Source organism: Rhinoraja longicauda, chromosome 35 (genome assembly GCF_053455715.1).
Source record: "Rhinoraja longicauda isolate Sanriku21f chromosome 35, sRhiLon1.1, whole genome shotgun sequence".
NCBI classification, from domain to species: Eukaryota; Metazoa; Chordata; class Chondrichthyes; order Rajiformes; family Arhynchobatidae; genus Rhinoraja; species Rhinoraja longicauda.
The window spans coordinates 4,049,102-4,076,267 of NC_135987.1; the positions used below are offsets into that span (position 1 = coordinate 4,049,102).

Genomic DNA, 27,166 nt, shown 5'->3' on the forward strand with positions numbered 1-27,166 from the left:
TCTTCGGTTTCCTCCCACACTCCAAAGACGTGCAGGTATGTAGGTTAATTGATTGGGTAAATGTAAAAATTGTCCCTAGTGTGTGTAGGATAGTGTTAATGTGCGGGGATCGCTGGGCGGCACGGACTCGGTGGGCCGAAGGGCCTATTTCCGCGCTGTATCTCTAAATCTAGATCTAAATCTAAATCCGCTCTATATCGCTAAACTAAACTAAACTAAACTAAACTAAACTAAACTAAACTAAACTAAACTAAACTAAACTAAACTAAACTAAACTAAGCTATACTAAAGGCACTGAACTTGAAAATTAAGGGTGAGATTATTGACAGGCCAGGAGGTATCTATGATCACTATGCTACCTGAGATACCTTGCTATCTTAAGTATCTCGGCATATTATTAAAATGGTTTCAGTTTTGCAACTGCAATGAACCTGATAGAACGTATAAAGTTACACTATAATTATGTTGCTGCACCTAGTGTTAAAAAACCTTTATGAGCTCAGTAGTACTGTGGCTGCCGGTATCCAAAGTGCCATTGCTTTTGAACACAAGCCTCTCTCTCTTACGTAACAAGGATAAAGAATAAGAATTATTGTCTCTCATAGCATTTCTTCCACAGTATCGTATGCACATGGGCTGCAATCAATAATCCAGAGTCATTAGAAAACCATCAACAAAACTGAGAGGGTGATAGGAGAGATTGCGTCAGTATTGTCAAAAGTACAAACGGTCTCTGCCAACATCATCCAATTTAACCCAATGTCCTCAAGATTTCACAACAGCCAAATGTTGGTGGCTCTCCGAATCGTTCCCTGTTATTCCAGTCAGGCTTTCAGTCTGACCTTTAGTCATCGGGTGTTGAATCTGTAGAATTCTTTGCCACAGGCGAATGGGGTTAGGAGGGAGAGATAGATCAGCCATGATTGAATGGCGGAGTAGACTTGATGGGCCGAATGGACTAATTCCGCTCCTATGACGTATGACCTTGTGAGCACTTCACAATCCAAGCTATGTCTGTTAATTCCACCTTGCCTCTCATGCCTTCACCCTTGATAGTAATCTACTCCGTGACTTTACTTGAGAGATACAGCACGGGAACAGGCCCTTTGGTCCACTGAGTCCGCGTCGACCATCGATCACCCCGTACTCTAACACTATCCCACGCACCAGGGACAACTTACACCTCTTACTGAAGCCAATGGCAGGGAGTCACTAGTTGTGTTATTTTCCATTCTGAGTCAATGTTTCTGGTGAAGGTTTTGTGTCATGCAGTTGACCTCCTGTGGTACGTTTTCTTGGAAGATGGGCAGAGTTGCTGCCTCACAGATCCGGGTTTGAAGCTGACTACGGGTGCTGTCTGTACGGAGTTTGCACGTTCTCCCTGTGACTGTGTGGGGCTCCTCCAGGTGCTCTGGTTTTCTCCCACACTCCAAAGACGTGCGGGTTTGCAGGTTAATTGGCCCTCTATAAATTCTCCCCAGCGTTTAGGATAGAACTATTGTGAACAGGTCACAATTGGGCGGCATGGACTCGGTGGGCTGAAGGGCCTGTTTCCATGCTGTATCTCTAAACTAAAGTCAACTAAATGGACAGTGAGGGTAACTAATGCAATTTAACATTTTACACAGTGGGTTGTTGTCAATTAACTCCATCTTTACAAAATGGTCACTTTTGCAATAACTCTGAAAATGGCACGTAAAGTCCTGTGGCAAAGAGATTGCAGAACAAAATGTTTGTTCATTTACTTTGGTATGAAATTAAGAGGAAAATGTGCAATTTTTACATGAAATGATTTACACAACTAATGACACGATCTTCCGTTACCCAAAGGGTTAAAGCACTTTGAACAGGTAGCGCAGCGGTAGAGTTGCTGCTTTACAGCGAATGCAGCGCCGGAGACACAGGTTCGATCCTGACTACGGGTGCTGCACTGTAAGGAGTTTGTACGTTCTCCCCGTGACCTGCGTGGGTTTTCTCCGAGATCTTCGGTTTCCTCCCACACTCCAAAGACGTACAGGTATGTAGGTTAATTGGCTGGGTAAATGTAAAAATTGTCCCTAGTGGGTGTAGGATAGTGTTAATGTACGGGGATCACTGGGCGGCACGGACTTGGAGGGCCGAAAAGGCCTGTTTCCGGCTGTAGATATATGATATGATAACATCGAACAATACAGCTCAAGAACAGGCCCTTTGGCCCACAATGTCTGTGCCAAGCATAATGCCAAGACCATCCCTTATCTCCCTGAGCATAATCCATGCTCCTCCATTACCGATTGTGAATGATCAGCCATGATCACATTGAATGGTGGTGCTGGCTCGAAGGGCCAAATGGCCTACTCCTGCACCTATTATCTATTGTCTATTGTCTATTGTCATTCTATAAATATATATCCACATGCATATCCAAAAGTCTCTTAAACACCACTATAAGGCCCTACTTTAGTCAGATTTTACTGGCCTTTACCTAGTACTAAACCCTTTATCCTGTATCTGTACACTGAGGACAATAGACAATAGGTGCAGGAGGAGGCCATTCGGCCCTTCGAGCCAGCACCGCCATTCAATGTGATCATGGCTGATCATTCTCAGGACGGCCCAATTGAAATCATGTATAGTCTTTCCGATGACTGGTTGGCACGCAACAAAGAGCTTTTCACTGTACACGTGACTATAAACAATGGCTGAATGGGAGATACCAGAGGGTAATGGTTGACAATTGTATGTCAGGTTGGAGGCCAGTGTCTAGTGGAGTGCCCCAAGGATCTGTGTTGGGTCCACTGTTGTTTGTCATTTACATTAATGATCTGGATGATGGTGTGGCAAATTGGATTAGTAAATATGCAGATGATACTAAGATAGGTGGAGTAGTTGATAGTGAGGTAGATTTTCAAAGTCTACAGAGAGACTTGGGCCTTTTGGAAGGGTGGGCTGAAAGATGGCAGATGGAGTTTAATGTTGATAAGTGTGAGGTGCTGCATTTTGGTAGGACAAATCAAAATAAGACGTACAGGGTAAATGGTAGGGAATTGAGGAATGCAGTGGAACAGAGGGATCTGGGAATAACTGTGCATTGTTCCCTGAAGGTGGAATCTCATGTGGATAGGGTGGTGAAGAAGGCGTTTGGTATGCTTGCCTTTATAAATCAGAGCATCGAGTATAGAAGTTGGGATGTAATGTTGAAATTGTACAGGGCATTGGTGAGGCCGAATCTGGAGTATGGTGTGCAGTTCTGGTCGCCAAATTATAGGAAGGATGTCGACAAAATGGAGAGGGTACAGAGGAGATTTACTAGAATGTTGCCTGGGTTTCAGCACTTAGGCTACAGAGAGAGGTTGAACAGGTTGGGTCTTTATTCTTTGGAGCGTAGAAGGTTGAGGGGGGACTTGATAGAGGTTTTTTAAATTTTGAGAGGGACGGACAGAGTTGACGTGGGTAGGCTTTTCCCTTTGAGAGTGGGGAAGATTCCAACAAGGGGACATAGCTTCAGAATTGAGGGACAAAGGTTTAGGGGTAACATGAGGGGGAACTTCTTTACTCAGAGGGTTGTGGCTGTATGGAATGGACTTCCGGTGGAAGTGGTGGAGGCTGGCTCGATTTTATTATTTAAGAGTAAATTGGATAGGTATATGGATAGGAGGGGATTGGAGGGTTATGGTCTGAGTGCAGGTAGATGAGACTAGGTCAGGGAGAATGGTCGGCGTGGACTGGTAGGGCCGGACAGGCCTGTTTCCATGCTGTAGTTGTTGTTATATGTTATATGTTAAACTAAAACGAAACTAAACCCATGAGAGCACAATCCAGGCTCTCACCACTCTGTGCAAAGAAGTTGTCCACATCTCGTTTAAACTTTGCCCCTCTCACCTTAAAGCTATGCCATCTACTATTTCAATCTGTCATCCTGACTGTCCAACCTGGTCTCTCATAATCTTACATATTTCTTTCAGGAGACTTCAATTAGACACTCTTTTTTATCTATCTATTACTTAAATAACGCGCGGGCGGCACGGTGGCGCAGCGGTAGAGTTGCTGCCTTACAGCGAATGCGGCGCCGGAGACTCAGGTTCGATCCTGACTACGGGCGCCGTCTGTACAGAGTTTGTACGTTCTCCCCGTGACCTGCGTGGGTTTTCTCCGAGATCTTCGGTTTCCTCCCGCACTCCAAAGACATACAGGTTTGTAGGTTAATTGACTGGGTAAATGTAAAAATTGTCCCTAGTGGGAGTGGGATAGTGTGCAGGGATCGCTGGGCGGTGCGGACTCGGGTGGGCCGAAGGGCCTGTTTCCGCGCTGTATCTCTAAATCTAAAAATCACACACATACACACACACACACACACACACACATACATACACACACACACATATATATGTATGTATGTTCCCGAAATACAGCCAAAACGGTACACGATAGCGCAACAATTTTAGGCCCACCTTACTCACCGTTCACCTGCAGTGTGCAGTACCAAGTTTCGTTCAAATTGTTGCGATATCGTGTACTCTTTTGGCCGTATTTCAGACACATATCCCATAAAACAAACGTCGCCATTTTGATGTAATACATCCGTGTTCAATGTTGTCATTAAACGCGTGCTTCGTTGAACGATGACTCCCGAGGTAAATGCTCAAATTTCCTTCAAGTTAAACTTTGACCACTCAATAATGTTAAAATTGTGTGTCCTTATTTTCATCAGCCGCTGTCACAACGGGAACCCAACGGGTCCACGGGTCATCTAGTCTCCCTTAAATAGGAACCTTTATATTATAGTCATAGAGTCATACAGCGTGGAAACAGGCCCTTCGGCCCAACTTGCCAACACCGACCAACATATCTATCTACTAATCCCACCTGCCTGTGTTTGGCCCATATCCCTCCAAACCTGTCCTATCCATGTACCTGTCTAATTGTTTCTTAAATGTTGCAATAGTCCCAGCCTCAACTACCTCCTCTGGCAGGTCGTTCCACACACCCACCACCCTTTGTGTGAAAAAGTTACCCCTCAGATTCCTATTAAATCTTTCCCCGTCACCTTAAACCTATGTCCTCTGGTTCACGATTCCCCTACTTTGGGCAAGAGAATCTGTGCGTCTACCCGATCTATTCCTCTCATGATTTTATACACAAATATGTAAAGATTTACACAGATATATGACACATTATATGACTTAAACAGCACTCTTAGTCCCTGTTGAACCAAGGGTCACATTAACCAGTAATAATTGCCTCCTCACCGACCCTGAGGATGTAGTTCACTCCTTTAAAATGTACAAAGGAAACATTTCCATGTAAAGAAAAGCATCACCATATTCCATCTTCTGCTCCCAAACAGAAAGCACTTTGCTTCCAAGATGGCGCCCAACCCAGGCGACGATTTGCGTGCTAGCCACAGAAGCAGGTCTACAATCACACATTACCATCGCTCCTCACTATTAAATCTCCCTCCCCACAGTGACATTTCTTACTTTACCCTCGGTATGTAAGAAATATGTTCTGTTATGCTGCAGCAATTAAGAATTTCATTGTTCTATCTGGGACATGTGACAATAAAACATTCTTGACTCTTGACTATCCCTTGGCTGGCTCTATTTTGCTCTAATTGTTATTCCCCTATCATGTATCTACGCACTGCAAATGGCTCGATTATAACCATGTACTGTCCGCTGACTGGTTAGCAAGCAGCAAAAGCTTTTCACTGTACCTCGGTACATGTGACAATAAACTAAATTGAACCAAACTAAAACAGTACTAAACAGTCTGAAGAAGGGTCTCGGCCCGAAACATCACCCTTTCCTTCTCTCCAGAGATGCTGCCAGTCCCGCTGAGATACTCCAGCATTTTTGTGTCTATCTTTGATTTAAACCGGCATCTGCAGTTCCTTCCTACACAAGATGGGTTGGGTCAGCCGACCACTAGTAGAAGAACATGTAGAGGCATTGGTACCATTACTGAAGCCATTACTGTTGAACTCAAGGTAAACCATGCAGGGCTAATGACCAACACCTCGCCAAGGATCACGTTACACCAACCTGATCGCAGCACTGAATTCCACAATAAACATTAAACCCCATCTGCAAACTAGCCCAAGCCAGCAGCCTAGACCGCGTGTAAACTAGAAGATGATTAGAGAGCAGATGGGTAGCACACGTTCACCGTGCCAGAAACACTAGCTGCCCTACAGGTGACAGGACAAAGAGCTGGATCGGGTTTCCAACTCACCTTCATCGCGTTTCCTTTTGGCCTCGCCATTCGATCGTGGAATGCCCAGAATCCCGTTGATGGAGTAGGATCCTACGGGATCGTTGGAAGCCGACGATACAGGCGGAGAGTTTGTACTGGGAACTGAAAGAAATCAATTCAATGTTTTTGTTTTAAAACAGTCGCCCTTTCACAGCATCTCTACAGTTTAGCTCGTTATGCTCGACAGCAGTCCATCGCAAACTTTTACTAACATTTTCTAATGAGATAAAGCACTGGTCCCGACCCAAAATGCCATCCATCCTTTTACTCCAGAGATGCTGTGAGACCCATTGAATTACTTCAGCACTTTGTGTCCATCGTCGGTGTACACACCCAAGAAATACTTATTGTCAAACTTAAGTATTACTATTAAGCATAGCTTTCAGCTTCTCAAGCTGCCAGAGATTTGTTAGTACGTTTGATCTAGTTTAGTTTAGGGATACAGCATGTAAACAAGCCCTGGAGCATGCCTCAGGCAACAAAGGCCGTTACAGTGGTGCAGCGGTAGAGTTGCTGCCTTACAGCGCCAGAGACAGGTGTTCGAACCTGACTATGGGTGCTGTTTGTACGTTCTCCCTGTGACCTGGTGCTCCGGGTGCCCCGATTTCCTCCCACAGTCCAAAGACGTACGTGTTTGTAGGTTAATTGGCTTTGGCAAAAAATTGTAAGATGTCACTAGTGTAGGATAGTGCTGGTGTGCGGGGATCGTTGGTCGGGCACGCACTCTGTGGGCTGAAGGGCCTGTTTCTGCGCCGTATCGCTAAAGTCAAAATGTCTAACAACAACGCTTAGACTAATACCTCAATAATTATGCATGAATCGTAATGTGATATGCAAGTAATAATTTTGAAACGTTTCAAGAAATGCAATTTAGTGAAACAGTGCGCGTTTTTCCAGAGAGGTTCAGTGGAGTACACGGCAGAACAACTGCCTGTAAGATCATTAGATCATAAGGGATAGGAGCAGAATTAGGCCATTCGGCCCATCAAGTCTACTCCGCCATTCGTTCATGGCTGATCTATCTCTCCCTCTTCACCCCATTTTCCTGCCTTCTCCCCATAACCTCTGACACCCGTACTAATCATGTGCATAAGCATGTCAAGTATGTAATGATACAGCTTGCAAACAGGCCCTTCGGCCCAACTTATCCACACTGACCATCATATCCCATCTACACTAGTCCCACCTGCCTGCGTTTGGCCCATATCGCTCGAAACCTGTCCTATCCATGTACCTGACTAAATTAACCTATCCATGTTAACCTGGGTTGCTGCCTGACCCGCTGAGTTACTCCTGTACTGTGCATCTTTTTTTTTGTAAACCAGCATCTGCAGTTCCTTGTTACTACTAGATAGGAGTGCATCCCGATATAACACTCAGCCAGTCCAGTCAGGAAGTTGAGTTTCCATTCACTGTGGTGTGTTAATTAATAGTTTGGTTTCGTTTAGTTTAGAGATACAGTGTAGAAACAGGCCCTTTGGCCTATCGAGTCTGCACCGACCAGCGATCCCCGCACACTAACACTATCCTACACAAGGGACATTTTTTACATTTATACCAAGCCAATTAACCTACAAACCTGTAGGTCTTTTGGAGTGTGGGAGGAAACCGAAAATCTCGGAGAAATCCCACGCAGGTCACGGGGAGAACGTACAAACTCCGCACAGACACCAGCCATTATCAGGATGGAACCCGGGTCTCTGGGGCTGTAAAGCAGCAACTCTACCGCTGCGCCACCGTGCCACCCCCCTTTAGCTAATTAAGCAAATGAGTTAATTGAACATTTCATGAGTTTGTCCAAGTTTGAGAGGCTGGGGGAGATGGGGATCCTTACAGTGCCAGAGACATGGGTTTGATCCTGACTATGGGTACTTGTCTGTACCGAGTTTGTACATTAAAAAAAGAATGGTAGAAACATAGAAAATAGGTACTGGAGGAGGCCATTCGGCCCTTCGAGCCAGCACCGCCATTCACTGTGATCATGGCTGATCATCCACAATCAGTAACCCGTGCCTGCCTTCTCCCCACATCCCTTGATTCCGCTAGCCCCTAGAGCTCTATCTAACTCATTCTCCCCGTGACCTGTGTGGGTTTCGGTTTCCTCCCACACTCCAAAGACGTACGGATTTGTAGGATAATTGGCTTGGTATAAATGTAAATTGTCCCTCGTGTGCGTAGGATAGCATTAATGTGCGGAGATTGCTGTTCGGTGGGCATGTTTCCGTGCTGTATCTCCAGACTAAACTAAAGGTGCTCGGAGGGCTGTTTCTGACGGAGGATTTGGGGGTGGATTCAGCTGTGATACCTCACAGGGATGAATAGCCAGCCAATACTCACAGTCAAGACTCAGACGTGAATAAAGGCCACTTGAGCAAGGTATCGGTGGCAAGCTGGTTCCCCACAGATCTCCAGCCCAGTGAGATGAAGCATCTGGCAGGAATGGGGGGAGACAAAATTAGGAGACGAAACAACAACAAGAAAAAAAAATCGCAAAATTATAAAATTCATAAGGATGTGGACATTATCAGGTGGCACATTGGATCTCTGACAATGAAATTGGAAAAACAATGTAATTATTAGGCTCAGTGTGTAGGGGTAGGGCAAATTATATGGTGCTTGGTTTCAGAGGGATTACCGGCTTTGCTCGATGCAGTGACCCTTCGTATAAGCACATTAAACCTAGCAGAGTGCATTCAGGTCAGCACTATCTTCATGGGTCAAGCAATTTTCTCTCTGCAGCTGCAATCACATGAGCTTTGAAAGATTTGCCCTGTGTCGTGCAGGAAGATGTGTAGCTTAGTTTAGTTTAGGGATGCAGCATAGAAACTGGCCCTTCGGCCCACCGAGTCCCACGCTGACTAGCCACCAGCCCGGACACTAGCACTATCCTGCATACAAGGGACAATTCACAATTTTTAACCAAAGCCAATTAACCTACGAACCTGTGTGTTTTTGAAGTGTGGGGGGCACCCGGAGAAAAACCCACGCGGTCACGGGGAGAACGTACAAACTCCGTACAGACAGCACCCGTAGTCAGGATCGAACCTTGGTCTCTGGCGCTGTAAGGCAGCAACTCTACCGCTGCGCCACCATGCTGCCCTAATGTGTACGTGTACGTGTACGTGTACGTGTACGTGTACGTGTTTGTGCATGTGTATGTGTACATGTATGTGTATGTGTATGTTTATGTGTATGTGTACGTGCATGTGCATGTGCATGTATATGTGCATGTATATATGCATGTATAAGTGCATGTGCATGTGTATGTGTATGTATATGTGCATGTGCATGTGCATGTGTATGTGTATGTGTATGTGTATGTGTATGTGCATGTGTATGTGTATGTGCATGTGTATGTGCATGTGTATGTGTATATGCATATGTACATGTATGTGCATGCGTATGTGTATGTGCATGTGTATGTGCATGTGTATGTGCATGTGTATGTGCATGCGTATGTGTGTGTGCATGTGTGTGTTTGTGTGTATGTGTATGTGTATGTGCATGTGAATGTGCATGTGCATGTGCATGTGCATGTGCATGTGTATGTATATGTGTATGTGTATGTATATGTGTATGTGCATGTGTACGTGTATGTGTATGTGTATGTGTATATGTGTTTGTGTCTGTGTATGTGTATGTGCATGTGCATGTACATGCATGCGTATGTGCATGTGTATGTATATGTGTATGTGCATGTGTATGTGTATGTGCATGTGCATGTGTATGTGTATGTGTATGTGCATGTGCATGTGCATGTGCATGTGTATGTGTATGTATATGTGTATGTGCCTGCATATGTGCATGTATATGTGCATGTATTTGTGTATGTGCATGTATATGTGCATGTGTATGTGCATGTGTATGTATATGTGTACGTGCATGTGTATGTGCATGCATATGTGTATGTATATGTGTACGTGCATGTGTATGTGCATGTGCACGTGTATGTGCATGTGCATGTGCATGTGCATGTGCATGTGCACGTGCACGTGCACGTGTACGTGTACGTGTACGTGTACGTGTGTGTGTGTGTGTGTGTATGTGTATGTGTATGTGTATGTGTATGTGCATGTGCATGTGCACGTGTACGTGTACGTGTACGTGTATGTGTATGTGTATGTGTATGTGTATGTGTATGTGTATGTGTATGTGTATGTGTATGTGTATGTGTATGTGTATGTGTATGTGTATGTGTATGTGTATGTGTATGTGTCCAGCTGATTTTTTGCCTGCTCTGCTCCTAATGTCTCCACCACCAGGTTCACCTCAAGCCAGTAAGTAAACCTTATTACTCCCGACTGGCTGTACACCCACCCAAGTGAGCTCAACCCAACATTCACCCAGCCACGTGTGTAGAAAGGATGTGCAGATGCTGATTTATACTGAAGACAGACACAAAGTGCCGGAGTAACTCAGCGGCTCAGGCAGCAACTCTGGAGAAAAAGGATGGGTGACATTTCGGGTCGAGACCAGAGTCTGAAGAAGGGTCCCGACCCAAAAATGTCACCCACCCTTTCACTCCAGAGATGCTGCCTGAGCCGCTGAGCGACCTCAGCACTGTGTGTCCATCTTTGGTGTACACACCCAAGAAATACTTATTGCCAAACTTAAATATTACTATTAAGCATAGCTTTCAGCTTCTCAAGCTGCCAGAGATTTGTTAGTATATTTAATCTAGTTTAGTTTAGAGATACAGTATGTAAACAAGCCCTCTAGCATGCCTTAGGCAAAAAAGGGCGACACGCTGGCGCAGCGGTAGAGTTGCTGCCTCACAGCGCCAGAGACATAGGTTCAATCCCGACTATGGGTGCTGTCTGTACAGAGTTTGTACGTTCTCACCGTGACCGCGTGGGTTTTCTACGGGTGCCGGGACCCGTATTAGCCGGTACATCCCGTATTTTGGGCTAAATTGGTTTGTCCTGTATGGGACCGCCCTTGTCCTGTACTAGTAGGGTTGCCAACTTCCTCACTCCCAAAGAAGGGAGAAAGGATGACGTCACCGCCCCGCGCCCCACGTGACCTCGCCCAGCCAGAGGCCGCCATTGGTGGAGCGGGAGCACGTGGCCGCTGGCTGGGTGAGGTCACGTGGGGCGCGGGGCGGTGGCGTCACCCTTTGTCTTGTATTTGGGAGTGAGGAAGTTGGCAAGCCTACTGGAATCACACTAAAATGAATCCATAATTTCACGTTCTGGGAGCAGAACAAGGGCATTCTCTTGCCTTTGCCCCATATCCCCTGACATCCGTACTAATGAAATCTACAGTGAATACCTTTGTTTCCTACGTCAGAAGAAGGGTCTCGACCCGAAACGTCACCCATTCCTTCTGTCCTGAGATGCTGCCTGGCCCACTGAGTTACTCCAGCATTTTGTGTCAACCCTCACACAGTATTCTCGCGCAAGGTGCCCAATCCCACCTTCCCCATGGTTTATAAACTAAACTATCATTTGATAATGTAAACGGCGTCACACAGTGGGACTGTCACTTAAACATATGAAGCAATTGAACTGAACAACTGAATCATTATCAATAATTAATCAGTGGGCAATATTTGACATAATCCAAACTGGACCATGGTGATATAATCAGGAGTTATGGGACTTGAATCAGGTACATTGAGTTAGTCCACAGATCAACCATGATATTCACTGCTGGAACAAACTCAAGTCACCAAGCCTACTTGTTTTTCAAATTCCTGTGTTTTTCAAATTCCAATGTGTTTGACGATATGACACTACTAACATAAATAGTGCTGATTCACTGATCACTACACCGGCAATCCCATTCTTGTCTCCAACTCTCTCTCTCTCTCTGTGGCTCACACACACTCTCTCCATCACAGACTCAATCTGAACTTGGCAATATTTTCTCTTTCTCACATACACAGACACACTCTCACACACACACACTCTATCACACACACTCTCTTATCCCACACACACACTCTCTCACACATACACACACACTCTCACACACACACTCACTCTATCACACACACTCTCTTATCCCACACACACTCACACACAATCTCACACACGCACACACACTTGCTCTCTCTCTCTCTCTCTCTCTCTCTCTCTCTCTCTCTCTCTCTCTCTCTCTCTCTCTCTCTCTCTCTCTCTCTCTCTCTCTCTCTCTCTCTCTCTCTCTCTCTCGCTCTCTCTCCCTCTCTCTCTCCCTCTCTTCAGACATACACTCTCTCCCTCTCACACAAGCATTCTCTCTCTTTCATCGCACACATTCTCTCTCTCATACACTCTCCCACACACACGCTCTCTCACACACACTCACACGATCATAGACACACACACATTCTCTCTCTCTCTCTCACACGCTCTCTTTTTATATAACTATCCATTCAACCAATGTATCTTGATCTGCCCTGACCTCATTAAAATCTTGCCAAGTTCAGATTGAGCATATTCATTATCCCCCACCCTCCCCCCCCCCCCCCCCCCACGCTTATTAGAATGACGTTATTTGGAAACACATTGCATAAAGTGATGGACTGTGTGTGTGTATTTCAGAGATACATGGATACAGAATCTTTGACCCACCAAGACCACGCTGACCAACAAGCATTCATTCGCACTCGTTCTACCTTATCCCACTTTCGCAGACACTCCCTGTGCACCAAGGGCAATTTACAGAGAATAATTCACAAACTCGAACATCTTTGGGATGTGGGAGGAAACCTGAGCACCCAGAGAAAACCCACACGGTCACGGGGAGAACGTGCACACTCCACACAGGCAGCACCCGAGGTCGGGATTGAACCTGGATCACTGGCACCGTGAGTCTATAGTTCTATTAGCTACATCGCTCTGTGTGTGTGTATGTGTGTGTCTATGTGTGCATGTGTGCGTGTCCATGTGCGTGTGTGTATGTGTGTATATGTGTGTGACTGTGTGTGCATGTGTGTGTGTGTGCCTGTGTGCATGTGTGCGTGTCCGTGTGCGTGTGTGTATGTGTGTATATGTGTGTGTCTGTGTGTGCATGTGTGTGTGTGTGCCCGTGTGCATGTGTGCGTGTCCGTGTGCGTGTGTGTATGTGTGTATATGTGTGTGTCTGTGTGTGCATGTGTGTGTGTGTGCCTGTGTGCATGTGTGCGTGTCCGTGTGCGTGTGTGTATGTGTGTATTTGGGTGTATGATGTATCCGTGTATGTTTGTGTGTATGTATTTTGAATGGGTTTGTATTTGTGTGTGTGTACTTTTGTGTATGTGAGTTAACGGTCTGGATAGAGAGTGAGTGTGTGTGTACATGTGTGTGTATTTGTGTGTGTGTTTGTGTGTGTGTGAGTGTGTGTGTGTGTATTTGTGTGTTTGTGTGTGTTTGTGTGTGTGTGTGTGTGTTTGTGTGTGTGTGAGTGTGTGTGAGTGTGTGTGTGTATTTGTGTGTGTGTGTTTGTGTGTGTGTGTTTGTGTGTGTGTGAGTATGTGTGTGTGTGTATTTGTGTGTGTGTGTGTGTGTGTGTGTGTGTGTGAGAGAGTGTGAGTGTGTGTGTGTGTGTGTGTGCATCTGTGTTGTGTGGTTGAGACTGCCACGCACATTGTACATATACAAAACCACGTTACACAATATGACTAATAATAGTCGTCTAATGGGCGATGGAACAATCAGCCACCTGTGCTCAGTTACAAGCTGTTCTTCCCCTGTGCTATTCAAACAGATCTGTGTGATCTTGCCTTCAGTAACTGCTCCATTTCCAGGGAGTATATGCACGGCATCTCACTGCGATGTAACTGTAAAATTACACCAATTACACCAGCTAGGATAATCTATAAATCATCTCAGTAGGAACACCATCTGTGAAAACAAGTGTAAAAGGAATTGGAGCCCCCTTCCCCTCCCCCCCCCCCCCCCCACATCTTCCCCCCAATTTTAACTTTGTTGGGCCCTCACTATATTTATCAAGAACCACTCACTATCCAGACAGTTAACTCTCTCTTCAGTTGCTGAAGTCTGAAGAAGGGTCTCGACCCGAAACGTCACCCATTCCTTCTCTCCTGAGATGCTGCCTGACCTGCTGAGTTACTCCAGCATTTTGTGAATAAATACCTTCGATTTGTACCAGCATCTGCAGTTATTTTCTTATATCTTCAGTTGCTGGAATTCCTTCATGTCCAAGCATCTCTCAAAGGCCAAAGATAGGCACAAAAACATGGAGTAACTCAGCGGGACAGGCAGCATCTCCTGAGAAAGGGAACAGGAGACGCTTCGGGTCGAGACCCTTCTTCAGACCCGACCCAAAACATCACCCATTCCTTCTCTCCAGAGATGCTGTCTGACGCGCTGAGTTACTCCAGCATTTTGTGTCTATCTTTGGTGTAAACCAGCATTTGCAGTTCCTTCTAGGTGAGGCTAATGCCCAATATAGAACTGAGCCAGATTCGCTCTATACCTTTTCATATCTCTAGTTTCTCTCTCCCCTTAATCTCAGTCTGAAGAAGGGTCTCGACCTGAAACGTCACATATTCCTTTTCTCCAGAGATGCTGCCTGACCCGCTGAGTTACTATTGCAGCACTTGGTGTCTATCTTCGGTGTAAACCAGCATCTGCAGTTCCTTCTGACACATTGTACTGAGCCATGCGGACTCGCTTAAATAAGTAACTTATATCAGTCAGGGCTACACAGGAATCCTGCAACATTCCCTAACAAACTTAGTTGTAATTCTGCAAATTCAGCAAGGCTTTCTATCCCAGATTACTGAGAGACATCGCAAGTATTGCTGTGGAGCTGGATGGGATGAGGTTCAGTAGTATTGGCCACCTTGGTCAGATAGATTGATGACAAGGGGGAAGTCTTTTAGGACCGAGATGAGAACGTTTTTTTTCACACAGAGAGTGGTGAATCTGTGGAATTCTCTGCCACAGAGGGTAGTTGAGGCCAGTTCATTGGCTATATTTAAGAGGGAGTTAGATGTGGCCCTTGTGGCTAAAGGGATCAGGGGGTATGGAGAGAAGGCAGGTACAGGATACTGAGTTGGATGATCAGCCATGATCATATTGAATGGCGGTGCAGGCTCGAAGGGCCGAATGGCCTACTCCTGCACCTATTTACTATGTTTCTATGGCACAGTATTTAGACTCTTGGTTCAATTAACAATTTTAGACTTTAGACTTTAGAGATACAGCGCTGAAACAGGCCCTTCGGCCCAACGAGTCCGCCCTGACCAGCGATCCCCCTGTACACTCGCACTACCCTACACACCAGGGACAATTTACAACTTGGTACAACTTACCAAAGCCAATTAGCCAACAAGCCTGTACGTCTTTGGAGTGTGGGGGGAAACTCGGAGAAAATCCACGCAGGTCACGGGGAGAACGTGCAAACTCCGTACAGACAGCGCCCGGAGTCGGAATTGAACCCGGGTCTCTGGCGCTGTAAGGCAGCAGCTCTACTGCTGCGCCACCGTGCCGTCGAGATTTTGAGGGTCTCGCTTGGTGGCACGGTGGCACGGTGGTAGAGTTGCTGCCTCACAGCACCAGAGACCCGGGCTCGATTCTGATCACAGGTGCTGCCAGTGTGGAGCTTGCATGTTCTCCCTGTGACTGCGTGGGTTTCCTCTGGGTCTTCATGCTCATGAGTCACAGGAGCAGAATGAGGCCATTCCGCCCATCGAGTCTACTCCGCCATTCAATCATGGCTGATCTATCTCTCCCTCTCGACCTCGTTCTCCTGCCTTCTCCTTGTAACCTTTGACACCCGTACCAATCAACAAACTGAAAATCCCCACTTTAAAAATACCCAATGACTTGGTCTCCACAGCCGTCTGTGGCAATGAATTCCACAGATTCACCGCACTCCGGTTTCCTCCCACATCCCAAAGACGTGCGGCTTTGTAGGTTAATTGTCCCTCTGTAAATTATCACCAGTGTGTCGGAAGTGGATTGGAATGTGGGATGACATGGAGCTAGTTTGATCGTTGGTCAGCATGGATTCGGTGGGCTGAAGGGCCTATTTCCATGCTGTATCTCTAGGCTAGACTAAACCATACCAAAGAATCCTGGAATTATTCAAAGTTCATTTGGCCTATTGTAGCATTGCCAAAACTATCTAATAACTCACTCGCTCCTCATTCCTCTATCTCGCTATCCCCATAGATATCTTTTTTCTCCTGTATATTACTAAGTTTCATAAGATCATAAGATCAAGTGATAGGATCAGAATTAGGCCATTCGGCCCATCAAGTCTACTCCACCATTCATTCATGGCTGATCTATCTCTCCCTCCTAACCCCATTCTCCTGCCTTCTCCCCATAACCTCTGACACCCGTACTAATCAAGAATCTGTCTATCTCTGCCTTAAAAATATCCACTGACTTGGCCTCCCCAGCCTTCTGTGGCAAAGAATTCCACAGATTTACCACCCTCTGACTAAAGAAATTCCTCCTCATATCCTTCCAAAAAGAACGTCCTTTAATTCTGAGGCTATGAGCCTAGACTCTCCCACAAATGGAAACATCCTCTCCATATACACTCTATCCAGGCCTTTCACTATTTGGTACGTTTCAACGAGGTCCCCCCTCATTCTACTAAACTCCAGCGAGTGCAGGCCCAGTGCCGACAAACACTCATCACAGGTTAACCCACTCATTCCTGGGATCATTCTGGTAAACCTCCTCTGGACCCTCTCCAGAGCCAGCACATCCTTCCTCAGATATGGGGCCCAAAATTGCTCACAATATTCCAAATGCGGCCTTACCAGTGCCTTGTAGAGCCTCGGCATTACATCACTGTTTTTGTATACAAGCCCTCTTGAAATAAATGCTAGCATTGTGTTTGCCTTGTTTACTACCGTTTCAACTTGCAGACTAACCTTTTGGGAATCCTGCGCCAGCACTCCCAAGTCCCTTTGCACCTGCGATTTCTGGATACTCTCCCCATTTAGAAAATAGTCTACGCCTTTATTCCTACTACCAAAATGCAGGACTCCACACTTTGCTACACTATATTCCATCTACCACTTCTCTGCCCACTTTCCCAACCTGTCCAAGTCCTTCTGCAGAGTCCCTGCTTTCTCTACACTACCTGCCCCACCACCTATTTTCATATCAAACCTGGCCACAAAGCCTTCAATCCCCTCATCCAAATCATTAATATACAACGTGAAAAGTAGTGGCCCCAGCACCGAGCCCTGCGGAACTCCACTAGTCACTGGCAGCCAACCAGAAAAAGCCCCCTTTATTGCCACTCTTTGCATTCTGCCATTCAGCCAACCTGCTATCCATGGTAGTATCTGCCCTTTGATATACTGGGCTTTCATCTTCCTTAGCAGCCTCACGTATAGCAACTTATCAAAGGCTTTCTGAAAATCTAGGTAAACAACATCTACTGACTCTCCTTTGTCTGTCCTGCTATTTACTTCTTCAAAGAATTCCAGCAAAGTTTCTTTACAAGATCAATCTGCATCGCCTACCCTTTAACGCAATACATTCAAAACATAACAACTGACTGCATAAATAAAGATTACTTTCTTGCCAGGCGGCACAGTGGCGCGATGGTAGAGTTGCTGCCTCACAGCGCCAGAGACCCGGGTTCGATCCTGACCATGGGTGCAGTCTGTACGGGGCTTGTACTTTCTCCCTGGGACCAATCTGAAGGAGAGTTCCGACCCGAAACTTCACCTATTCCATTTCCCCAGAGATGCTGCCTGACCCGCAGAGTTACTCCATCATTTAGTGTCTATCTCCCCCATGACCGTGTGGGTTTTCCCCGGTTGCTCCAGTTTCTTTACACACTCCAAAGATGTGCAGGTTTGTAAGTTAATTGGCTTCTGCAAATGGTAAATTGTCCCTAGTGTGTAGGATAGTGCTAGTGTACGGGGTGATCGCTGGTCAGCCTGGACATGGCGTGCCAAAGGACCTGTTTCCATGCTGCATCTATAAACAAAACTAAGTTAAACTAAGTGTAAGAAAATAACTGCAGATGCTGGTACAAATCGAAGGTATTTATTCACAAAATGCTGGAGTAACTCAGCAGGTCAGGCAGCATCTCAGGAGAGAAGGAATGGGCGACGTTTCGGGTCGAGACCCTTCTTCAGTCTGAAGAAGGGTCTCGACCCGAAACGTCGCCCATTCCTTCTCTCCTGAGATGCTGCCTCACCTGCTGTTACTCCAGCATTTTGTAAGTTAAACTAAGTATCTCTGTTACTGATGCTCTGGCTTCCACCCTCACTCCAAAGACGTAGAGTTTTGTAGGTTGATTGGCGGGGTAAAATTGTAAATTGTCCCTAGTGTGTGTGGGATCGTGCTAACGTACAGGGTGACAATAGACAATAGACAATTGGTGCAGGAGGAGGCCATTCGGCCCTTCGAGCCAGCACCGCCATTCAATGTGATCATGGCTGATCATTCTCAATCAGTACCCCGTTCCTGCCTTCTCCCCATACCCCCTGATCGCTGGGTGATCGCTGGTCGGTGCGGACCCGGTGGGCCGAAGGACGTACTTGCTCACCGTATCTGTAAACTAAACTAGCCCCCCTGCCAATTTGTTCCTAGTTTTCTTTATGAAAACACCGATGGAAATTTGAAATAATACAGCTGGATTGCCCCTTAGCTTTCTTTGCTGTGATATGAACAATTCCAGCTGGCCCAGACGCCCCTTGGTATTTAAGGCTGCCTGGGATTTGCAAAGTGACACTGTACCCTCTCAATGACGGTATTGTGCCCAGCTACGGTCAGGTCTTTCAGAGGAGAAGGTAGGAAATTCCTGGGCAGCCAAGAGTTGGCGTGAATAGTGTACCGCACCACAGGGGTAATTCCACTGTTGGACCACAGATGCCACTCCTGATCATTGCTAAACATGACATTATACCAGAGGGCTAATTTTCACTGCACCTGGTTTAGTTGATCTACAATTGTTAAATCAAGCAGATGGCTGCAATTGGTGTTGAAATAAGATAGTCTCAAAGCACGAATTAAAACATTACAAATAATGATTATTTGGCTAAATTATTACAGTTAATTTGGGAGATTGTTTTTTAAAAATAAGTGCAGGATAGTCAGGGATGGATCATCCTCTCACCTCCTAGATCTAAGTCGTTCATCTCTGGAATTTCACATTTAAGCTCAGCCAACAAAGAGTGGGTTAAAATCTGCTCCGCAGAAAATGTGTCTCGTTGCCTGATAATGATGAAGATATAACTGGAAATACACTATTGTTCACTATTAACTTCACAAAGCCAGTAGGTGAGAACTGGAAAAGGTCCCCTTGGTACAGACAATGCTGCTCGCACGTTAGAAAATCCTAACATTGGCTTTTAGATTGTAGTGCACATATAGAGCATAGAACAGCACAAGAACAGGCCCATAATGTCTGTGTCAAACATGATAGTGGTTGCCAGATTCACTGCAGAATTTTATATTTTATATGTGTGTGTGTGTGTGTGTGTGTGTGTGTGTGTGTGTGTGTGTGTGTGTGTGTGTGTGTGTGTGTGTGTGTGTGTGTGTGTGTGCACGCGTGCGCGCATGGGTGTGCATGTGTGTGTATGCGCGTGCACGCGATGTGTGTGCATATATGAATACCGATGGGCCATAAGCCCTGTTTCCATGCTGTATCTTTAAAACATGCATACACACACACTCACACTCACACACACTCACGCACACACTCATGCACGCACACACACTCACGCACGCACACACACACACTCACACATACACAAACACACTCTCACACACACACACACACACACACACACACACACACACACACACACACACACACACACACAGGGCGGCACGGTAGCGCAGCGGTAGAGTTGCTGCTTTACAGCGAATGCAGCGCCGGAGACTCAGGTTCGATCCTGACTACGGGTGCTGCACTGTAAGGAGTTTGTACGTTCTCCCTGTGACCTGCGTGGGTTTTCTCCGAGATCTTCGGTTTCCTCCCACACTCCAAAGACGTACAGGTATGTAGGTTAATTGGCTGGGTAAATGTAAAAATTGTCCCTAGTGGGTGTAGGATAGTGTTAATGTACGGGGATCACTGGGCGGCACGGACTTGGAGGGCCGAAAAGGCCTGTTTCCGGCTGTATATATATGATATGATATGATATGATATGATATGTATGGTCTGTAAACGCCATATTGAACAAACTTCAGTGCACACACACAGTTGCTGGTTTAAATCGAAGGTAGACACAAAATGCTGGAGTAACTCAGCAGAACAGGCAGCATTTTTGGAGAGAAGGAATTGGTGAGGTTTTGGGTCGAGACCCTTCTTGAGACAGAAACGTCACCCAATCCTTCTCTCCAGAGATACTGCCTGACCCGCTGAGTTACTCCAGCATTTTGTGTCTACCTTTGTATATATATATACAGCTATAGAAATATATATACATACATGTGTGTGCGTGTGTATGCATGTGTGTATGTGTGTGTAGATATATATATATATATATATACACTGAATATTTTTGTTATTTTTTATAGTGTTAACAATATATATATTTTTTATATAGCGTTTACAATATATATATAGTTATATATATATATATATGTGTGTGTGTGTGTGTATATATAAAATATAACTATATATATATTGTAAACACTATAAAAAATAACAAAGATATTAAGTGTATATATATGTACACACACACATACACACATACACTCACATGCACACACATGTATGTGTATATATTTCTGTGAGTGTGTGTATTATGGAGTTCACAGTACTATGTTTAAATATATGTTGTGCTGCTGCAAGTCAGATTTTCATTGTTCCATTTCTGGACAGATGACAATAAAACACTCCTTGCCCTTGACAGTAATGGCGATGGGAGTTCTGCAGCCTAGGCTTTGCTGAAAGATTGGTGGAAGTAGCAGAGAGATGGTCTCAGCGTCCACATGGATGGAAAATCAAAGTGAAATTCCAATCCAGGGGCCAGTCTGACAGCTGCCTTGCACACGAGCTGTGCTGCATTCCCTGGGCAGTGCAGCTTGAACGAGATATTAAACCAAGATTTTAATTTTAGTTTTACTTGTAGTTTTACAGATACAGCCCGGAAACAGGCCCTTCGACCCAACGAGTCCGTGCCGACTAGACATCCCCGCACATTAACACTACCTACACACACTGGGGATATTTTACATTCACACCAAGCCAATTAACCTACAAACTTGTACGTCTTTGGGGTGTGGGAGTAAACCGAAGATCGTCAGAATTAAAGGACGTTCTTTTAGGAAGGAGATGAGGAGAAATTTCTTGAGTCAGATGGTGGTGAATCTGTGGAATTCTTTGCCACAGAAGGCGGTGGAGGACCAGTCAGTGGATATTTTTAAGGCAGAGATAGATAGATTCTTGATTAGTGCGGGTGTCAGGGGTTATGGAGAGAAGGCAGGAGAATGGGATTAGGAGGGAGAGATAGACCAGCTATGATTGAATGGCGGAATAGACTTGATGGGCCGAAAGGCCTAATGCTACTCCTAAAATTTATGGCCTTCTGGTCTCGGGGAAAACCCAGGCAGGTCACAGGGAGAACGTACAAACTCCGTACAGACGGCACCTGTAGTCAGGATGGAACCCGGGTCTCTGGCGCTGTGAGGCAGCAAATCTACCACTGCACCACCCCCCCCCCCCCCCCCCCCATCCCTTAAATACCCCCCCCATCCCATAAATGAACATGCATCCTCCTGGCATTCATGGGAAGATTCTGTGTGCAAAGTTTCTGGTGCATTCACCTATTTAGTAACAGCTGCCCCACTGCGTAGCAATTTATTAAATGTAAAACAACATGTATGCACCGGATAAATACACAGTGTCTGAGTGACCACAAGCAAGTCACAGTTTGACTTCAAATGTCAAACATAATGATCGACATGCCATGTCCACAAAGTAGGAAGGGCTGGTTTAAACCGAAGATAGACACAAAATGCTGGAGTAACTCAGTGGGACAGGTGGCATCTCCAGAGAGCAGGAATAGTTGACGATTCGGGTCGAGACCCTTCTTCAGACTGAGAACCAGCATCTGCAGTTCCTTCTTAAACAAGGGCTGGTTTAATTTAGTTTAGTTTAGAGATACAGCGTGGAAGCAGGCCCTTCGGCCCACCGGACGCGTGCCGACCATCGATCACCCCGAACACTAGCACTATCCTACACGCTGGGAACAATTTACAATTTTTTACAGAAACCAATCAACCTACAAACCTACACGTCTTTGGAGTGCGAGGGGAAACTGGAGCACCTGGAGAAAACCCACACGGTCACATGAAGAATGTATAAACTCCGTACAGACAGCACCCGTGGTCAGGATCGAACCCGTGTCTCTGGCGCTGCAAGGCAGCAACTCTACCGCTGTGCCACCATGCCATCTGGAGGGGCTGGTAATACAATCAAGTTTGGGACTGTTTGACTAATTTATAATATATAAATTAGCAAATGTATGAATCAATGTGTATTTCCTCTCTCCCCCCCCCCCCCCCCCCCCCTTCCCCCACCCTAGTCATCCTGCTAGTTCCACTGTTCGCATCCTTGTATCCCTCTTGTTATCACCTCTTCCCCAGCCAACAATGGACCATTGTGGACTCCACCCTTTTTGGTCATCTGTGGCCAGGTCTGCTTGCTTCGGGCCTTTTCTTACCACCAGATCCCTCCCCTCTACTTTCAGTCTGAAGAAGGGTCCTGACCCGAAACGTCACCCATCCTTTATCACCAGAGATGCTGCCTGACCTGCTGAGTTACTCCATATATCTTACACTTTATATCTAACTTCAGTATAAACCAGCCTTTCCACGCACGTATTAATACCTCTTTCACTATATAATGTAGACTTTGAAAAGGTCGGGTATAATGTGGTAGTGGGGATTTGATAAAGAGTCCCGAAGACGTTATGGAAAACTCAATTGTCCGTATAGCTGTAATACGTCATAGGTTCATAAGTTCTAGGAGAAGAATTAGGCCATTTGGCCCATCAAGTCTACTCCGCCATTCAATCTTGGCTGATCTGTCTTCCCCTCTCAACCCCATTCTCCTACCTTCTCCCCATAACCCCTGACACCTGTACCAATCAAGAATTTGTCAACCTCCACCTTCAAATATGCCGTCTGTGCCAATGAATTCCACAGATTCACCACCCTCTGACTAAAGAAATTCCTTCCCATTTTTTATTCTGAGGCTGTGGCTTGTTGTCCTGCACTCTCCCACTAGTGGAAACATCCTAACCTTACCCACTCTACCCAGGCCTTTCATCCAAGCATCTCACACATCGTTTGGAATCAGATAATCCCACCCCACCACTTTTCCCATTGCCCTGACGATTTCACCCTTCAAATATGTACCCAATTCCCTTCGGCAATGATTAGACTTGTTTTGACCCCTTTGGTTGTTAACGCTGTTATTTTAGATCTGAATTCCCTGTGTACCAAGCCCTTCTCCAGTTGAAAATATAACTTTCCTACTTAGTGTATTAAAGCCCTTCACCATTTTGAACACACTTTTAAAAATAGACCCATCTTTTCTCTGTCCCGTGGTGAACAGAGGTGTCTTCTCCTCATATCTCAGCCGAACAGGAAGCCTGAATACTGGTGGCACTCCACCAAATCTCTTCTCTACCCCCTCCGCTTCCACCTCACCGCTCATGAGTAGCGTCAAATGATGACATTGGATGACCCCACATTGTACCTTGGGTAAACATGAACAAGTGTGCATCTACCACCGTGAAAGGGTTGAATCTGGCCGGGGGTGCAATAGTCAACAGTCAAGAATGTTTTATTGTCATATGTCCTAGATAGAACAATGAAATTCTCACTTGCAGCAGCACAACAGAATATATTGACATAGTTCTCTGTGAACAATATAATAAATTGAAAAAAAGTTCAGTGTGTGTGCATATATATATATATATGTGTGTGTGTGTGTGTGTGTGTGTGTGTGTGTATATATATATATATGTGTGTGTGTGTGTGTGTATATATATATGTGTGTGTATATATATGTGTGTGTATATATATATATGTGTGTGTGTGTGCGTGTGTGTGTGTTTGTGTGTGTGGTGTGATGTGGTGTGTGTGTGTGTGTGTGTGTGTGTGTGTGTGTGTGGGTGGGAGGGTGTGTGTGCATGTTGGTGTGGTGTGGTGTGTGTGTGTGTGTTTGTGTTTTTATATATATACTGATTTTTTTCTCGTTTATTATATTGTTGACAGAGAACTATGTTTATATATTCTATTCAGTGGGTATATATATATATCATATCATATCATATATATACAGCCGGAAACAGGCCTTTTCGGCCCTCCAAGTCCGTGCCGCCCAGCGATCCCCATACATTAACACTATCCTACACCCACTAGGGACAATTTTTTTTAAACATTTACCCAGCCAATTAACCTACATACCTGTACGTCTTTGGAGTGTGGGAGGAAACCGAAGATCTCGGAGAAAACCCACGCAGGTCACGGGGAGAACGTACAAACTCCTTACAGTGCAGCACCCGTAGTCAGGATCGAACCTGAGTCTCCGGCGCTGCATTCGCTGTAAAGCAGCAACTCTACCGCTGCGCTACCGTGCCGCTACCGTGCCGCCCTATATATATATATATATATTGGCTTAAACCAATACAGACACAAATTCTGGAGAAACGCAGTGGGACAGGCAACATCATAGGAAAAATAAAAATAAATTATAGATAATTATAGATACACTCACACATACAGATATATACCCTCAGACTCTCTCTCTCTCTCTCTATATATATATATAGAGAGAGAGAGAGAGAGAGAGAGAGAGAGAGAGAGAGAGAGAGAGAGAGAGAGAGAGAGAGAGAGAGAGAGAGAGAGAGAGGATATATATCTGTATGTGTGTGTGTGTAGATATATAGATGTATTGAATGTGCAGGAAAGAACTGCAGGTGCTGGTTTAAATCGAAGGTAGACACAAAATGCTGGAGTAATTCAGCAGGACAGGCAGCATCTCTAGAGAGAAGGAATGGGTGAGATCCTTCTTCAGCCTAATAGATATATCGATATATACATACACATACATATATACTTCCACACACACACACACACATAGAAACAAACAAGCTGTCAAACAACGATGACTGGGTGTGGACCAAGGACTGTGATGGTTTTGTCCTTACCTATAGTGTGTCCCGGCGCGGTCACTGCAGAGCCCGGACCATCGGGTGACGGATGGAAGGGTTGCTGCACTTTGGTCCGAATGATTCTGCAAACAAACCATGAAATCACATCAATTCACCTCAATGATCAGGGCGACTGACTACCTGGTCACGGCTAATCTAGTTGTCTGGCGTGGAAGCCAAACCAAAATCCCCAGGCGGGACGCCCGCGATCAAAACTGCGTGAGGCGCCTGTATTGGTAAAAGGATGTGATTTAATTGATCTGAGGCCGGAGAAAAGTTGGAAATTAGTTGCAAGCGAAGTAATGCAAATAGAAAGCTATAAATTACATGTGACAGGAATGCAATAGCGCCTTAATGCTGCTTGCAAGTCGTCTCCTCTCGCAGAATACCCAGCACTAATGACACTTTGTAAGGGGCTCGCTACCAAACCAATGAATATTAAACTCCAGTGTAGGAAGGGATTGCGGATGCCGGTTTGAACCGAGGATAGACGCACAAAAATGCTGGAGTAACTCAGCAGGACAGGCAGCATCTCTGGGGAGAAGGAATGGGTGGCGTTTAGAAGAGTCGATACCCTTTCTCCATTCCTTCTCTCCAGAGATGCTGCCTGACCCGCTGAGTTACTCCAGCATTTTGTGTCCGCCTTTAATATTAAACTCCTTGATTATTTCAGCGTGTCTCTTTGACAAACGTGCTACCTGCTTCTAAATTACCACAGATACCCCACAGGACGCGTAAAAAATAAATAAATATATATCAGCAATACTTTTGACCAAAACGAATATTTTATGGAGAATATTAAAGTTAATTTTTGCTGCATATAATCATTTGATCAGGAACCCGGTGGAAATCAAGAGCGTGTTAGTATCTTTTATTAATCATGAAAATATATTTCTCCTCGATGCTAATCGTTGGGATTTGTAGATTACTAAGCCTGCAGAGGGCATATTAATGTTCTGTAGAATAAGGTTCGACCCATTGTATTTCACCTTTTGTTTCTTTAATATTGTTCTGCCCACGGTTTAGTTTAGTTTAGAGATACGGGAGCGGAAACTGGCCCTTCGGCCCAATTAGTACACCCCGATCAGCGGTCACCCGCACACTAACACCACCCTACACACACACCAAGCCAATTAACCATCATTTACACCAAGCCAATTAACCTACAAGCCTGTAGGTCTTTGGAATGTGGGAGGAAATCGGAGCACCCGGAGAAAACCCACGTGGGTCACGGGGAGAACGTACAAACTCCGTACAGACAGCACCCGTAGTCGGGAACGAACCCGGGTCCCTGGTACTGTAAGGCAGCAACTCTACCCCTGCGCCCAGTCTTGACTTGTGTTTAATATTTTCTCCCCTCACGAAGGCACGTACCAACAATCGCACATGGGTATGTATCTCGGCAAGGTGTTTCTACCGGGTTACTGACATTAATGGTGGTTCACTGCGTTTCCACCACATTTAGGCGTTCAATTCAGTCCATTGCTCCTTCCTCCCAAACCAGATCTCTAAAGCCATTTCTGAAACACCCGTTCCATATCTCTCTCTATTTCACCGTCTATTTCTCTCATTTCCCTTCCCACTGACTCTCAGTCTGAAGAAAGGTCACCTATTCCTTTTCTCCAGAGATGCTGCCTGGCCCGCTGGGTTATTCCAGCTTTTTGTGTCTTATCTTTGACATCCCCCTACTCTTGATATATCCCCTCTCTTGATATCCCATCGTCTAACTCTCTCCAAACGATAACGAACTCTGCGCCAACGGTTTGCAGGGGCGGTCTTCGAAACCGAATCCGATCACTTCAAACATGTTAGACACGAAATGCTGGAGTAACTCAGGCGGTATCT

The 27,166-nt window shown here is 45.5% G+C and overlaps 1 protein-coding gene across 1 annotated transcript in view; it reads right to left on the bottom strand.

Moving 5' to 3' along the window:
* LOC144609937 (paired box protein Pax-2-like) overlaps positions 1-27,128 on the bottom strand; it is a 186,206-nt gene extending 159,078 nt beyond the window's left edge. The window contains exons 1-3 of the mRNA XM_078428343.1: positions 27,061-27,128; positions 25,319-25,404; positions 6,214-6,336 (exon numbers count right to left, since the gene is read on the bottom strand). Coding sequence (XP_078284469.1) covers positions 6,214-6,336; positions 25,319-25,404; positions 27,061-27,128 — 277 coding nt within the window. The remainder of the gene's footprint in view (positions 1-6,213; positions 6,337-25,318; positions 25,405-27,060) is intronic.
* Between the last annotated feature and the right edge of the window lie 38 nt (positions 27,129-27,166).